Source organism: Cajanus cajan, chromosome 4, assembly GCF_000230855.2.
Source record: "Cajanus cajan strain Asha chromosome 4, NIPB_CcT2T_4, whole genome shotgun sequence".
Classification (NCBI taxonomy): domain Eukaryota; kingdom Viridiplantae; phylum Streptophyta; class Magnoliopsida; order Fabales; family Fabaceae; genus Cajanus; species Cajanus cajan.
Genome location: NC_138520.1, coordinates 4,964,941 through 4,980,328, shown reverse-complemented (window position 1 = coordinate 4,980,328; position 15,388 = coordinate 4,964,941). Strand labels below are relative to the sequence as shown.

The following is a 15,388-nucleotide window of genomic DNA, read 5'->3' as shown; positions in this document are numbered from 1 at the left end:
AAATAGGAAAGATACGTAGTAGAAAAGAAATAAAGTGAAAATTATATTATTTAAATAAATAAAATAATAATTTCCCGCTTATTTAAATGATAAAAAAGAGTAGAAGAAAATAAATAATTGTATAAAAATATAATATTAATTTTTTGTGGGGAATCATTATTATAGTTTTAAAATTTTTAAAAATTTGTTTAATCATTAAGAAAATAGTTATAAACAAAAAATAGAGACAACATTTACCTCTCATAGTTTTTCTCTTATAATCTACTGAGCACTTCACTAATTAATAAATAATAAATAAATCATAAAATAAGTTTAACATTACATTATAATTCAAAACTTTTAAAATATTAAATAAATAAATTATTTTCACTTATATACTACTCAACATATATATAATTTTAACTAAAATGAGACTTTGTTCCTACTTGAAGGCAACAAAACAATCTATGAAGAATTTTAGTTTATGAAACTATATTTTTCTTCCATTCTTCTAGCTATTTATTTTCTTTTTAGGTATTGGGCGATCAGATACGTGTGTTGTGTAGCTATCGTTGGTTTATCCACAATGATTACATTTGCTTGGTTCTTTACTTCTGTTTTATTCCCTTAATTAATATAATCAGCATTTGATAGAGAAAAGCAAGATTTATAGAATTAAAAAGTAGGGACTTGTGGCGAAATACGACAAGTAGAGTTATAAGAAAAAAGTATGTTATATTGTATTATACTCCACTTGTTTAGGGTAATTACATATTAAAATGTCTTCTCATCCCGTTATTTAGATATTTCCTTCTGCCGGTGATTTTTATGCAGTGCTTTAAGGGACCCATTTAAAGAGAATTAAAAGAAAATGAAGACGAATATATAAGCGATGGTAGTTGGAATTGGAACCATAAAATAATATGCATCATTATAACCAAGTACAAGTAGCTCGCTATTATCCACTCGCACAGCCAATTATTTTATTATTCAACTAAACTAAACAAGTGAAATAATATGATATTGTTCATTACCACCCAACATATTTTCTTTTGTCTTGTCTGTTCGCAGGGAACCAACCTTCTATGTTTCTAAATTCTACCATACCCACACTCACTACAACATAAAATTAAAACATTCTTTGAATCAATTATTTTGATTGGTGAATCCCTCCCACCCTATACCATGCTATACTTCAAAAAGCTTGGCCACATAATGAAACTGTTGATTCATTTTTCTATACTTATGATTCTTCTTTACTAAAACATAATTGACTTTCATGTGGCTATGTAAAATTTGAATGAAAAGAAGCATAAGTTTCGACCAACAATAAGTTGCATTTTTCCAAAACCAACTTGACCATCTAACAGCTTTTTAATATTCCCCGTGAATGAACTTGCTTAAAAGACTAGTAAACATTTAATATAATAGAATAACAGTCACGGCTGACCCCTCTTTTGTTCTCAAAAAAGGAGTTTCTTCACACACTACACCTGATAACTGCTATATGCTTTCTTGAATTTCAAGTTCTGTTTATGATTTTCTTTTATGAAGCAGAACCTTGTCACATGACTCATCCCAATTGCTTATTATTAATAATCAAAATTACATAACAAAAAGAAAAAAACTTGATGACCTTTCAATTTTGTAGGGGGAAAGTGAAATTAAAGTAATCCAAAAGGGATCTATATCCATTTTTGTTTATTAAGAAAGCACATATGTGTTATATTTGTTGTCTGTGTGGTCTAGTGATAAATCATTAACCAGTCCGTTGGTTTTGTCTTGTTGTCTCCCTCTTTACCATTTAGAATAGTTAAACGTATGTTGAATTCAATTCATTCATACTAATACTTTTTTGTTGAGTGCATTGGAATATGTGGGAATGAGTAATTAAACACAGTCTCATTAGTTGTCATATATACAACTTGGGTTTCATTTTCTGGCTTTGTTTTTTCCGGGTGGGTCCACAGCCCAATTTTTAGTTGGTAAAAAAACACACAATTTGAAGGCTTTTGTGTACCAAACCCTTTGCAACTGCTCCATCAAATTTAAGAGGGTCCTGCTTCATATATTCAAGGATTCTTCTTCACCAACCTCCTATTGTTTTCACTTTCTTATATTCTTTCTTCTCCCGTTACACTTCCTACGCCATAACAAGAAATAATTCATTTTTATTATTGGGAGGTACGAGAGCTATACGGTTAATAATATCCTAAGATGTAAAATGACTACCACTTGATAGAAATATATTATATATAATATCCAAAGAAAAGTATAAACGCACACTTTTTTTTTTATATTTATGTATGAGTAGAGAGAGAGGAAAATAAATAAATTTGATAAATTAAATTATGTGAAAAGAAATCAAAAGAAAAATGAAGAATGTGAATTGGAAGAAAAATGGAGTGAATGCAATAATCTAATATCTAAAGGCAAAAGATAAAACATAGGATAATAACTTAAAAGTAAATTTATGTAAGTCATTTTGATCCTTAAAATATATTTTTCTAGTTCTTATCGTTAAAGAAATTCTGTTAACGAAGATGTGGTAAATAGAGTGTTGTATCATTACATGTTCATATACTCATGTTTACTAAAATAATTTATGAGACTAAAAAATAAAATACCAAATTAGATAAAGACTAAAATGACCAAAATAATTTTATAGTGATTAAAAGAACAAATTGTCAAATTAAAGGAAAAAAATATATTTAACTCAAATTAAAAGAAGAAAAAATAAAAATTTTCATTCACCACTGTACTATCCGTACTGCAAGGCCGAGCTCCCAGCTCGGCATCGCAGCGCATGACGACCTCGGATACGCGCTACGTGACGTCAGCTCGTCACTTAACCAGATCATAATTGATATAAGGAGATCTCGGTCCAGACGAGATCCGCAATCTAATTAGATCACAACTGATCTCAGGCCCAAGGCCAACGCAACCATAATCCATACTAAGGTACGTGCATTACTTATACGAGACATACACTCATACAAACCCTAACTTTAGCATCAGAGTCTCTTTTGCAGGTACCACCCCCATCTTGGAACACCAACGTACCAGCGAAGGAGGCTCACCAATCTTACTCGGCAGATCATCTCTACAGCAGATTTCCAGTAAGAACAACCACCACATTGTAAACACGTTTTTTTTCTTCCACCATCCCAACCATAAAAGTCACCATACTAGGCAAGTTATAACCTAAACCTAAACTCACTTGAGTTAAACCACAATCCAAAGCCATGGGTTTTTCTAGTAACAACACCAACGATACCAAACATTCTTTGATGCAACACAATGCATTCTTTGGTGTGACACCAAATAAGAGGTGACGAATCACGATGTCTATTCCCCTAACCTTGAAGAAGGTTTTAAGAAATTGAACATTTGTTTGTGACTTTTCAATGAAAAATGATGATAATAACAATAATATCATATATGTGAAAAAGTTTGACATCTTAATTCATGGAGAGGTACTTGAATCTACTAGAAAATAAAATAACAAAATACAACACAATATAATTTTATTTCATTTCTTCTTATGTTTATTTGACTTAAATATTTTTCTAATTTCTATAATTTGGTATTTTATTTTTTTAATTCCCATAAATTACACATTTTAGTCATTTTCATCCTTATAATTTGATTTTTTTTTATAGTTTTCATTATTTTTTTTATCGTTTTAATCCATAAAACATATTCTTAATTACATAAATGACATGGAGTGAAGTTTCATGACAAATTATTTGTCACATCATTATTTAACAATTTTTTTAAGAATAATGACAAAAATAATTAAAATTATCTCATAGGAACTAAAAAAAATTATAAAAATAAAAAATATATTTAAGGTCACATATATATATATATATAAGCTAAAATTTATTATTAATAAATTCTATCATGATTTTAAATGCAATGTTTAATACTTCTTTTTTATTAGCAATACCCATATTTAAATTGCAACAAATTGTTCAAGGTTTGTCCCCGCATAATATTTTCTTAAGTATAAACAAGTGGCGCCTCTTGCCGCATTTATGTTTTTCAAGTATCCATTTGCTCATATGATTTATGTTGTCAGTTTCTGAGAATATGTTATCTTTAGGTTTGTTTTGAATAAATTCGAGTCACAACTGTTCATGACACTGGAAAAGACATTAGCATGGTGCTAGAAGTGAAGATGGTAACTTCATTAAAGAAGTTGGTCCACGAAAGCAGTTGCTCACTAACAAGTAGTCACATATAGCACGAAACATTTCGCCTTCAATTGCATTTTTCTATTAACATGCTTCTTATTTCTTAATCATTTCTGTCTATTCGTCACAATCAATTATTTGTGTAGTCTTTATACCAAAGTAGCTATCTCTCAATAGGCTAATCTCTGAACCCAAGTTGGGAGAGTTAAAAACAAATTTGAATTCATTTTTTTTATTAATATCGGTTGTTTAATTGGTAATACGTCACAAAAGTAATGTGAAAAGGGGAAATATATAGTATAGTATTTAGGTATTGCATATATAAACTACAAACTTCTCTCTTGCTCTAACTACAACTAGCAAAATAAGAACTTGGAAATTTGAAGTCGAAGGAAACAAGTTAAAAAAACGTAACAGACTAAAACATTCACTTCAGAATTACTTAACATATAACAAAATAAAGCACTAGACTTTGGACTTCATATTCATACCTCTTCTGATACATAATTTAAATTGTTACTTAACCAAATTCTAATTTCAAAATTGATGGCATGAGATCTCGAACAAAGTGTCAATGTCTCTATACTTAATGTATAGTTACTTGCAGCGGAAAAATATAAACAATTATTTAAAATTAACATACAAGCAGTTCTTAAAAAATACATGAGATAATATAAATATATGTATAATGATAAAACTATCAAAACACTAATTGTTCTTCAATGGAACTACAACCTATCCTATATACATATATGTATATAAAGTAATCCAAAAGTTAAAAATATAATTTAGATTGTCAATCAAGTAACTCTACACAATATCTACAACACTAGCCCCAAACTACACTACTATTCAACATGACTCTCCATTAGACATCTACCTCCAACTTAACCTTGTCTTGCTCTCATATAAATATGATCATTGCAATTTAATCATAAAAAAAATGCAAAAGTATGCTAGTAATTAAAAGAATAAACATATAGCAAGTATAAATATAAAACCACTATATATACTACCAACAACATGTAAACCGCACAACACTACATCTCATGGTTTACAACGAAATCAGTACATCAACAACTCATCAAAATGGCATTCAACAACAAAGCCACGTAGCATATGAATAACACCAAAATCAACATATCATATGCATAACACCTAAATTACATGTGTCATCACGCAAAAATCTCTTATAATTAAGGTGAGCAATCTAAGTAACTTGACCTATCAAATCAACATGATCTTTTTATATCTGCTAGATCAACAACTAATTTGGATACCAATCTATATATATATATCAACATGATTTCTCGATTTCATCACTTAAACTAAGAAGTCTAATATTCTTGTCAAGGTGGAATAGTTTAGGTGTGAGTCTACCATGACACTAACTTGTATAACTAGGTCCCCTATGGAATTGGTTTGTTGACTATCCACCAAATACTTTGTCTTTCTAGTACTTAGTTAGGGATTTTGGTCCCCCCAACCTTGTACATTCCTTAGTTGGTCACTTTATACATGTATGTCTCAGCCTTGACCTCATGAATCAACATTGGTCACTTGTAATCAGTATAACTCAACTTGACCCTTATATTGTGGTCACTTATAATCGATATGCCTTAACTTGACCCACATACCATATCAACTAAGGTCCTAAAGGAGACTCAACCATTCACTTCAAGAATCAACTACTTAAGAAGGGTTTTCAACAACTGGGCTCATAGAGCACCACAACAATATTCTCATAGTGGGATATCCAACTTTCTAAAGCACCCTATCCTTTAGTCTAAAGTCAATCAATACAACACACCCTCATGCCTTAATGCCTAAAAAATTCTTAACATCATCTCCTTGAAGTTTCAATAATATAATCATCTATATATATTATTCCAAATTAATGTATATAGAACCAACATCATTTATCAACATTCAACTCATCAACAATTTAATCTTCAATATACAATATTACAAATCAATGTATATTGAACTTACAACATACATCAACATATAATATGTAATAAATTCAACTAACTTGCACATGTTCACTTTCTCAATCAAACAATAAATTTTCACAAGGAAATCCATGTCTAGCTCCATCCTATCGACACCTAGCATCATTAGGGCAGATAACTCTCGGGTTTGCGTACAGTCGGTATAATGACTTGTCAGGTTCCTACACTTAATGGTTCATAACTAGCAATGAAAAACAAACACAACTAAATTATCTAGGGTTCACATACTTACGAAACCTGAATATACATGTCATAATATATATAAGGTCACCTCAACATACTTCAAACCACTCAAAAACTCGCCAACACACGAATTTCATCACTTAATCATCAACACAACCACGATTTGGATGTAATTCAACAACATACAACAACAAAATCAACCAACATTTAGGTTCTAATTCCCCTTATCTCAGAGTTGAAGAGAATCAGGAAAAAGAAGAAGAAAAAAGAATTGAACTTCGAGCTAACACCAACGCTCCTCACCAAAACCTCAAAAATCTGATTCAAAGCTCTTTCCAAGCTTGAATCTCATTACTAAAGGCTTCACCCAGCTCCGAGGAAATATTAGAGATCGTCTGTTAAATTAGAAGGAAGTATAGTCACTTTTGCTTCCAGAGTTCATCTCTCTAAACTATCTCTCTACTTTTCTCAAGAAATAAACTTATAAAACTCAATCTTAAAAAAAAATTATATATAATATTTCCCTCAGGTCAAATTAGATCTATGTCTAGAAAAACTCTCTAACACCTGAAACTCACCAAAATTTCTTAATTCTCAAAATTTATCAACAATTAACAATCACCACACTTATCATTATTAATAAAAATGACAATAATTAATAAATATGTACATTGCTACAAGATCATCAAATTCAATATTTAAATTTTTACCACATTCACTAAAATCCACCTAGTAATAGAATTTTTTTTAATAAATACATAAAAACTTACCTAAATTCAATCTTCATTTTTGGCATTATAATTTTTTTACCACATCAATCTCATTTTAACCATTTAGATAATATTCAAAGAGTTTAATATCTTCTTTTTATTTACCCACTTTTAAAAGGAAAAAAAAAATCCATTTTTGTTTATCACTCGATTTAAAATTTGAACGCAACAATTTAGGAGTATTAAAAAAGAATTGAGCTGAAATGAATTAGTTGAAAAATAATGGAGTTATAAAAATATAACTAATTTTTTTATATATAAAAAACTGAACTATTTCTATAAAAAAATCTAAATTCAACTGAAATTGATTATAAAAGTTCAACTATTTTTATGAAGGGTGAAAAAAAACACTCTGCTGTTAATTTTTCTTTTGTTTATTATTCAAAAAAATAGTTTATTTTGATTCAAAATATAATTTAGTTTGAATTTTTAAACAATAGTTCACTGAACTAAAAGGATAGTTCAATTCGGTTTACCTAAACCAATGTCTTTCTAAATCAATTTAGTTCTTAAATAGATCAGTTCAGTCCAATACTTATAAACATCTCTTAGTGGAATATTATTTTAAATTATATTTTTTTTATAAACCACATTTATCTTTTATCTAAAGCAATTCTAAAATTATATCAATTTTTATTAAAATTATATTTATGTTTTACCTAATATTTAAATATTTTTTAAAACATTGTCATAAAATGAGAGAAAAATAAGAAAGAACATGAATTATGTTAGGAAGTTAATTAAATTTTTTTTTGGTACATCCTTGGAGTATCCACTGATAGGAGTGACTAATATCTTCGCTACGTTGGAGGCACGTCAAAGAATGAGATAATTGTCCCCAAGATTTAACGCGGCTGCATACAGCAGGCAGGATTCGAAACCCTGACCTTACTTAAACATGGATTAACCCTTATTGTTGAACCACACGCTTAAGGTTAGGAAGTTAATTAATATAAACATATATTAATAATATTTCCTATAACTCGCTTGCTATCATTTGAAATAGACATATATATATATATATATATATATATATATATATATATATATATATATATATATATATATATATATATATATATATATATAACGTATGAAGTATAAAATAAAAGGTCTAATTGAGCAGGAGCAAAAAATTTCTCATGCAAATAATATATTTAACATCATCCATTCCTATATTATTGGTAGGCTAAAACCCTATTTTAGTCCCTTATAATAATTGTTTGTTTCAATTTAGTCTCACTTTTATTTTTAGTCTCAATTTGGTCCCTCATAAGTTAATTGGTTTCAATTTGAGACTTCCGCCCAAATTATTTAAACGGAGTTAACTATTGGCCACGTGGATGCCACGTAGATGCCATGTGGATGCCACGTGGACACCAAATTCTATGAAAACACCTGGAACCAGAACGGGCCGTTTTGGATGCACTCTTTGGTGTGTTAATTTTGCGTCTGAAACGGTCGTTCTAGATGCAAAATTAACACAGCACTAGTACATCAGAATGACCCGTTCTGGATTCAGAACGGCCCGTTCCAAGACTGAGAATAGAATATTCTTTATTAATTTTATTAAAAAATATAATAATTTTGAAAAATATTTTTTTATGGTAAAAATTTTAAAATTATTTATTTTTATAAAACACAATTATCTTATAAATAGAGTAATAACTTTTTTTTTCTCTTTCTGTCTGAAGAAATATTTAAGTGTTACTTTATAATTTTTTGCAACTTATTTAAAATTAGAGGAATAAAATGATAAAAATTAATAGGATAAACATTTAAAATTATTAATTTATTTTCTTTTAGTGTTTTCTAAATTTTTACATTCATTTAAAACAAAAAATATTTATTATATTAGATATAACAACATAATTAAAATATAATTAATAATATATATTTTATAAAATTATTAATATTTTATATATAAAAAAAAAAGAATGGAAAAAATTTTAGTGGGGGCAAGTGCCCCCACTATGATTAACTTAGATCTGTCCCTGCATATGGTTGTGGTGAAATGTTAGTCCTGTGTATCCTCTTCCTTTACTTCAGGTTCTACCTCTTCAAGAATAGGTTGTTGTTGTTGGGGTACATCGTTAATGACTTCAAGGAAAAATACTATGTCATTTCATCCTTTACTGTATAGTGTCAATTTGGTAATAAGTGGTTCACTCCAGTTTGAAATGAAATAAAATCTGCTATACCATTGTCTTTAGTGATACATTGTATTGTCCTTAATAATACACTGTATAGCCTAACTGTTTAGCAATTGAAGTTATCAATTTCCATTAACAATATTACCAAATTCAGTGTTTGAAATGCTTTGTACCTTGGGTTTTTTTCCTTCCATAATTCACAACCGTGAACTATAATCATTGATCGTTTATGCTTAGCAGTCTGGAATCAGAACGGCCCGTTCTAAAACCAGAACGGCCCGTTCTAAAACCAAAACGGCCCGTTCTGGTTGCACTTTTAGTGTGTAAATTTTGCACCTGGAACGGGCCGTTCCGGATGCAAAATTTACACACTAAAATTGCAACCAGAACGGGCCGTTCTGGTTCCAGATGTTTTAAAAAAAATGGCATTCACGTGACATCCACCTATGCATCTACGTGGCATCCACGTGGCCACACAGTTAAGGGCATCTCCAATGGAAGCAACTCATTTGAGTTGCTTCATGCATTGAAAAATGAAAAAAGTGGTCCCTAGTGTGCCATATCAGCATTAAGCAACTCAAACACAAATTTACTTCAATGATAAGAAACTTTAAGAAATTCAACTTTTAGAATTTTTTTTCTAATCATTTATGAACTAAATTTAAATTTTTATTAAAAAAGATAATTACGCTATAATGAAAGAAAATAAATTATGAGAAAAAATACACAATAAGTATATATTAGAAATAAAATAAAGCAATAATAAATACATGAATATTATACGAAATTAATTTTTATCATTATTATTTCCGAAACGTTTCTAAATATGTTCAATAAGATCTGCTTAAAATCTGGTAAGGAACGGTTGCTTGAGGAAGCAACTCTCTCTCTTCTTCAAGCAACTCATGTTGCCACGTCAGAGTTCTCCAATGGCAAGAAACCGGGATTTGAGTTGCTTCATAGGACAAGCAACTCTCATTGGAGTTGCTCTAACTCCGTTTAAATAATTTGGACGGAAGTCTCAAATTGAAACCAATTAATTTATTAAGGATCAAATTGAGATCAATTAATTTATTTGGGACCAAATTGAGACAAAAAATAAAAATAGAACTAAATTAAAACAAATAATTATTATAAGGGAAGAAAATAAGTTTTTAGCGTTATTGTTAAGATCGTGGTGTTTATCCTAAGGGTTGAGCACAATATATGTTGTCAGTACCGATTTTCCAATCTATACATGAACACCAAATTAATTTATATATGAGAGAATATATATAAGTCATAAAAAGTATTATGCACAAAAATAAATACTCAAAACTATATAAGAAAAATACACTTAAATTAGGCAAATTATTCGTTATATGCATTTTATGGGATAGATTTATACATGCTAAATATGTGTATAATAAGATAAACTAATAATTGCTATATCTCAGGACACTATATATATAAGTCCTCATTGGAATCGCTTGGAAATGTAGTCACACAGTTTTGTTTTTGGCATCCTTGGTAGATATCAGACATACAGGATATCCACTCTTAAGTTTTGTAAAAATGGCCCATTTCTGAATACTTGAGTCTGAATCAATTGCCTTCCACCTGAGTGCAAAACCATTTTATTACTTCTACCAGAATTGAATTAAGGTGTGTGTGATCAATATTAATGATAGAAAGTAAGTACAGTACCCACTTGTAATTGGTGATGAAACGGTGCAGAAACACCAACATCATGGCTTTAGCCATGTTCTTCCCAAGGCACGTCCTTCCTCCCATCCCAAAAGCTAAGAAGCTGTATGCTTTTGACTCTGCCTGTAATTTATTCCCACATTTTGTTATCTTGTCAACAATAAAATCCCATAATTAAATTTTCATTTTTCTTGTTAAAAGGTCCTCCTTGGGTAAACTTACAGGAAATCTTGAAGGATTGAACACATTCGGATCACTGTACACGGTTGGATCATGGTGTATCGATCTAGCATCGATGTTAATGTTCCACCCTTTCTTCATTTTATATCCTGTATCAGTAATTATATTATCAATTAATATATTTTACCTTTGAATATGCACAAAGTAATTAGGCATGCATAGGAAATTTATGCATTTGGGGAACCTTCAATCACACAGTCCTCAAGTGCTACTCTGGGCAACCACTGTACCACGGATGCCATCCTTAAGGCTTCTTTTACGACCTGTTCGTTAGCAGATGTGATCAAAATAATCGGTTATAAAAAATTAACTATAATCATAATTAATTAGTTATTTAAAAAATAGTTATAAAAATTAATCATACGATTATTAAGTACAACTATTTTTTATAACGAATTTTAGTTTAACAAAACTGGTTTTAACTTTTCATAAACTGGTTATATATCATAAGTTATAACAAAAACCAATTTTAAATTTTTTCAAAAAATAAAAAATTAATGAGCACGATAAACTTTTAATTTATGTAGTTAAAATGTATAATAAATACTTTTCAATATATAAATCATATTATTTAAAAATAATATTAAATAAATATTCCATTATTATTAGAATTTTTTTTTTTACTGTGAGTTAAGGTGTGTTTGTTTTATCGTCAAATAGAAAAATTATATGAGATAGATTTTCCGTTCATTATAGGAAAATATTCTAATTATTGATAATTTATTTAAAAATATTAAAATTTAATTTAAAAATAAAAATAATAAATTTAAAACATTAGAACTTAAAATGAAATTCTCAAAAAGGTTATTATTAAAAAAATAGTTAAAAATATTTTATATTAAAAAATAATTTCTATAAACGTCCTTGTTCAAAGTAATTATTTTAATTTATATTTAAGATGTTTTTATCTTTTATTTATTACACTGCATAATTCCTTTTTTTAGTGGAAGATAATTTAATAATTTTACTTTATTAGTTTAATAAAATTATTATTTTTTAAATATAAACTATTGCATAATGGTTTTATAATTTCAAGAGCCGTCAAAGTGGGCTGGGGTCCGTGGGCCAACCTGGCTCACCTTGAAAACGGGTTGGGCCAGGCAAAAAAAATTAAAGTTTTATGATAGGTGGGTATATCTCAACCCGGCCCACCCGGGCTGAACCCGTGGTGGGCCGGGTAGCCCACCAACCCACCAATTTTTTTTTGCAATAAAAATTTAAGTATGATTTGTAGTTAATTTTGTATGATGAGATATTGAAAATTTTTATTTTAGACTTTTATCATGATTTGTATTTAATTTTGTATGATGAGTTATGACTTATGACTATTAATGATGCTAATTTTATAACTATTATGTTAATTTATAATTAATTTAAAATTTTGAATTTTATTGATAATTTTTTTTTAATTTTTGGTGGGTTGGTGGGCTAGCCCGTATAACCCACCAACCCGTGGTGGGCTGGGCCAGACCAATTTTTTTTTTAGAAAATCAAAAGTAAATGAGTTGGGTTAGCTCGTTTTTAAAGTGAGTCAAGATGGAACGACCCACATGGGCTGGACTGACCTGTTTTGACCGCTCTAATAATTTCAATATCTTATAATATTAGCAAGGTACAAGGTTTCTTTTTTTGTTAGATAATTAATAGGGGCGATATGTCTTTTTATATACACATTCTATTGGTCATTTTATCTTTAATTTTTAAAACACTATTTTTTCTTTCATACTTTTTTTATTTAGTTTGTATTCTTTTTTCTTTTCACTTCACACTCTCAAATTGTCAATTAATCACACATATTTAACATTAATTATTTTTATTATTTATTTATTTTTATATTTTACATAAAATACACATAAGTACGAAATACCATTTTACACTAGTTTATAGAATAAAAATTGTTAAAATATAAAAATTATTGTAAAAGTATATTAAATATAAATTTTATTTTACTCTTTTTTTTCAAAACTGGTTACATAATTGTTTTTAAAAATATAACAAATTATTCTATATCATAACTGGTTATTAAAAACTGATTGTGATTAAATTATAATAATTACTTATAGATATGATTATTAAATAATTATTTTAGGTTATTTAAATAATCTAACCATGTCCATGAGCACTCTATTTGTGAGTGTCAACATCCAATTTTATTATAAAAGTATACATACAAAATTAAAAGGAAAAAGAAAAGAGTTTATCATGAGCAATTAATTTAAGAGAAGTAAGTCATGCAGTGCACAAGCTCATTGCATAGAAAATAAGTACAACAAATGACGCACACCTTAGAAGCATATGGCATCTCATTGAGGGTCTCTAGTGTAAGGTACGCATTTCTTGTTCCATTCTTCTCAATCTGAAGTTGTTCCTTCTGTTTGGTGAACACACAATAGCATTTTATTCAATACCAAGTAAGTGTTGAAATAATGTAAAGACAACCAAATTGAAAAGATTCACTGACCATAAGCGTATTAAAAACTTGCTGATTCTCATCCACAAATTTGATCATCCATGTCATCGCATTTGCTATGGTGTCCTGTCCTGCAATTTCGAACTTGATAAAGCGAAAGCAAGTGCACATCATATTGTGGGGCTAATTAAAGCTTAATTAATTATATACCTGCAATTATCATAGTTAAGATATTATCTTTGATCTCTCTGTCTGTTAGCCTTGGGACTCCATCGTGATCTAAAAGTTGTTGAAGAAAATCTACACGGCGACTTGCAATTCCACTTCTTCTTTCACTAATAACCTTGTCCAACATGTCCATTATTCTTTTCCGAGCCTGCATTTTCATTTCAAAGTATTGTTTCATCTAATGGTGAACATTTTTCTTAATATGCTGCAATCAAGAGGCATCAGGTAATGGATTTGACATGATCAGTACATACTAATTCACCTGAAGGCCTTTGTAGAATCGGGTCCAGGGTAACCTCACAGGCAGCGCTAGCATCGCTTCACACAAACGTGTAGTCTCATTTTGCATCGTGTCTAATTCGTAGCCACTCTCGATGCTCATGAGCATCTTGCACATGGCTTTACAAGCCAGCTGCATTAGCATCGCGAAACGTTATCCCTCTCTGTTTTAACTAAATTCAAATTGATTTGGAAACATAACAGTGTGCAGAGACACATATACCTTGAGTGTTTCATCTTGAATGACGAGGAGAGATCCAGAAGTCCAGCCAGTGGTGGCTTGAAGAACGAGTGCGTCGAAGAGTTTAACGAAGGAAGAGAGAGAATCGGAAGAGAACAAAGTGAAGAGAGTGCCACGAATGAGTTTGTGGTGCTTGTGTGCAGCACAAAGCAAGCTGTCACGCCCAACAAGCTCCGCAATTGACTTTATGTACTTCTTTGAGAACCTCCCTCCCTCGTTGTTTAGAATCGCTTTTGCTGACTCCGTGCTCGAAATAAATACGTGCGTTTCCCCAAACAACTTCGTCTTGAAGCATTTTCCATACCTGCACACAATATTAATTAATTGCGTCTATATCCATCTAAGATACACTGCGTCATAGTAATAAAGCCAAAGTAATTTATATAAACAGAGACTAATTAACTCTCATTTGTTACCGGAGGCGGCGATGTTGGACAAATTGATAGACTCCTTTGCTGCTATTGATGGCAGACATGAACTGAAGTGTCTCTCCTACAAAGGGTAATCCTCTATTTCCCGGAGGAATGTCCACAAAGGACTTGTTTTTGCACCCAAGTGTCCACGCTTTTAGACATGATAAAAACAGAAAGATAATACCAACATAGCAACAAATGTAAGGATGCTCCTTTACCAATTGGGAAAGCATTTTGGTCCCTCTTCTTTCCTCCTTTGGTGGACAAATATATTGCTGAATAAACAAGATTTCTTGTGCTACATATATACACACCAAAATATAATGGGAACCTCTATTACACTCACGTGTAGGGTTAAGAATGTTACGATATGGCCGACAGGTACTAGAGTACATTTTGAAACGTTGAGGGTTCTTCCACTTTGAAATCCAAGTGGAACAATGCGTAAGCCCTTCTTATTAAGATTACCGAGAGATATTTCATTACTTGTCTAATCATGCTATATTATCATATATCCCGCCGCATATCTCTAGTGCCTCCTAACTCCTAAGTCATATCATATTCATATGCATTCATTCATTGTTAACGTACGATC

The 15,388-nt window shown here is 30.0% G+C and overlaps 1 protein-coding gene across 2 annotated transcripts; it reads right to left on the bottom strand.

Moving 5' to 3' along the window:
- Nucleotides 1–10,637: 10,637 nt before the first annotated feature.
- CYP722A1 (cytochrome P450, family 722, subfamily A, polypeptide 1) lies at nt 10,638–15,086 on the bottom strand. Of its 2 annotated transcripts, none has more exons than XM_029272030.2 (10): nt 14,797–15,086; nt 14,363–14,684; nt 14,123–14,272; nt 13,843–14,008; nt 13,684–13,763; nt 13,507–13,593; nt 11,407–11,485; nt 11,205–11,311; nt 10,983–11,105; nt 10,638–10,895 (listed from the first exon to the last, which is right to left on the bottom strand). In XM_029272030.2, the coding sequence occupies exons 1-10, from the start codon at nt 15,024–15,026 to the stop codon at nt 10,881–10,883; spliced, it is 1,359 nt and encodes a 452-aa protein (XP_029127863.2). In that variant the 5' UTR covers nt 15,027–15,086; the 3' UTR covers nt 10,638–10,880. The 2 variants fall into 2 exon arrangements, with proteins under 2 accessions (XP_029127863.2, XP_020219964.2); XM_020364375.3 differs by having other exon boundaries at nt 10,987–11,105; nt 14,797–15,083.
- Nucleotides 15,087–15,388: the final 302 nt, after the last annotated feature.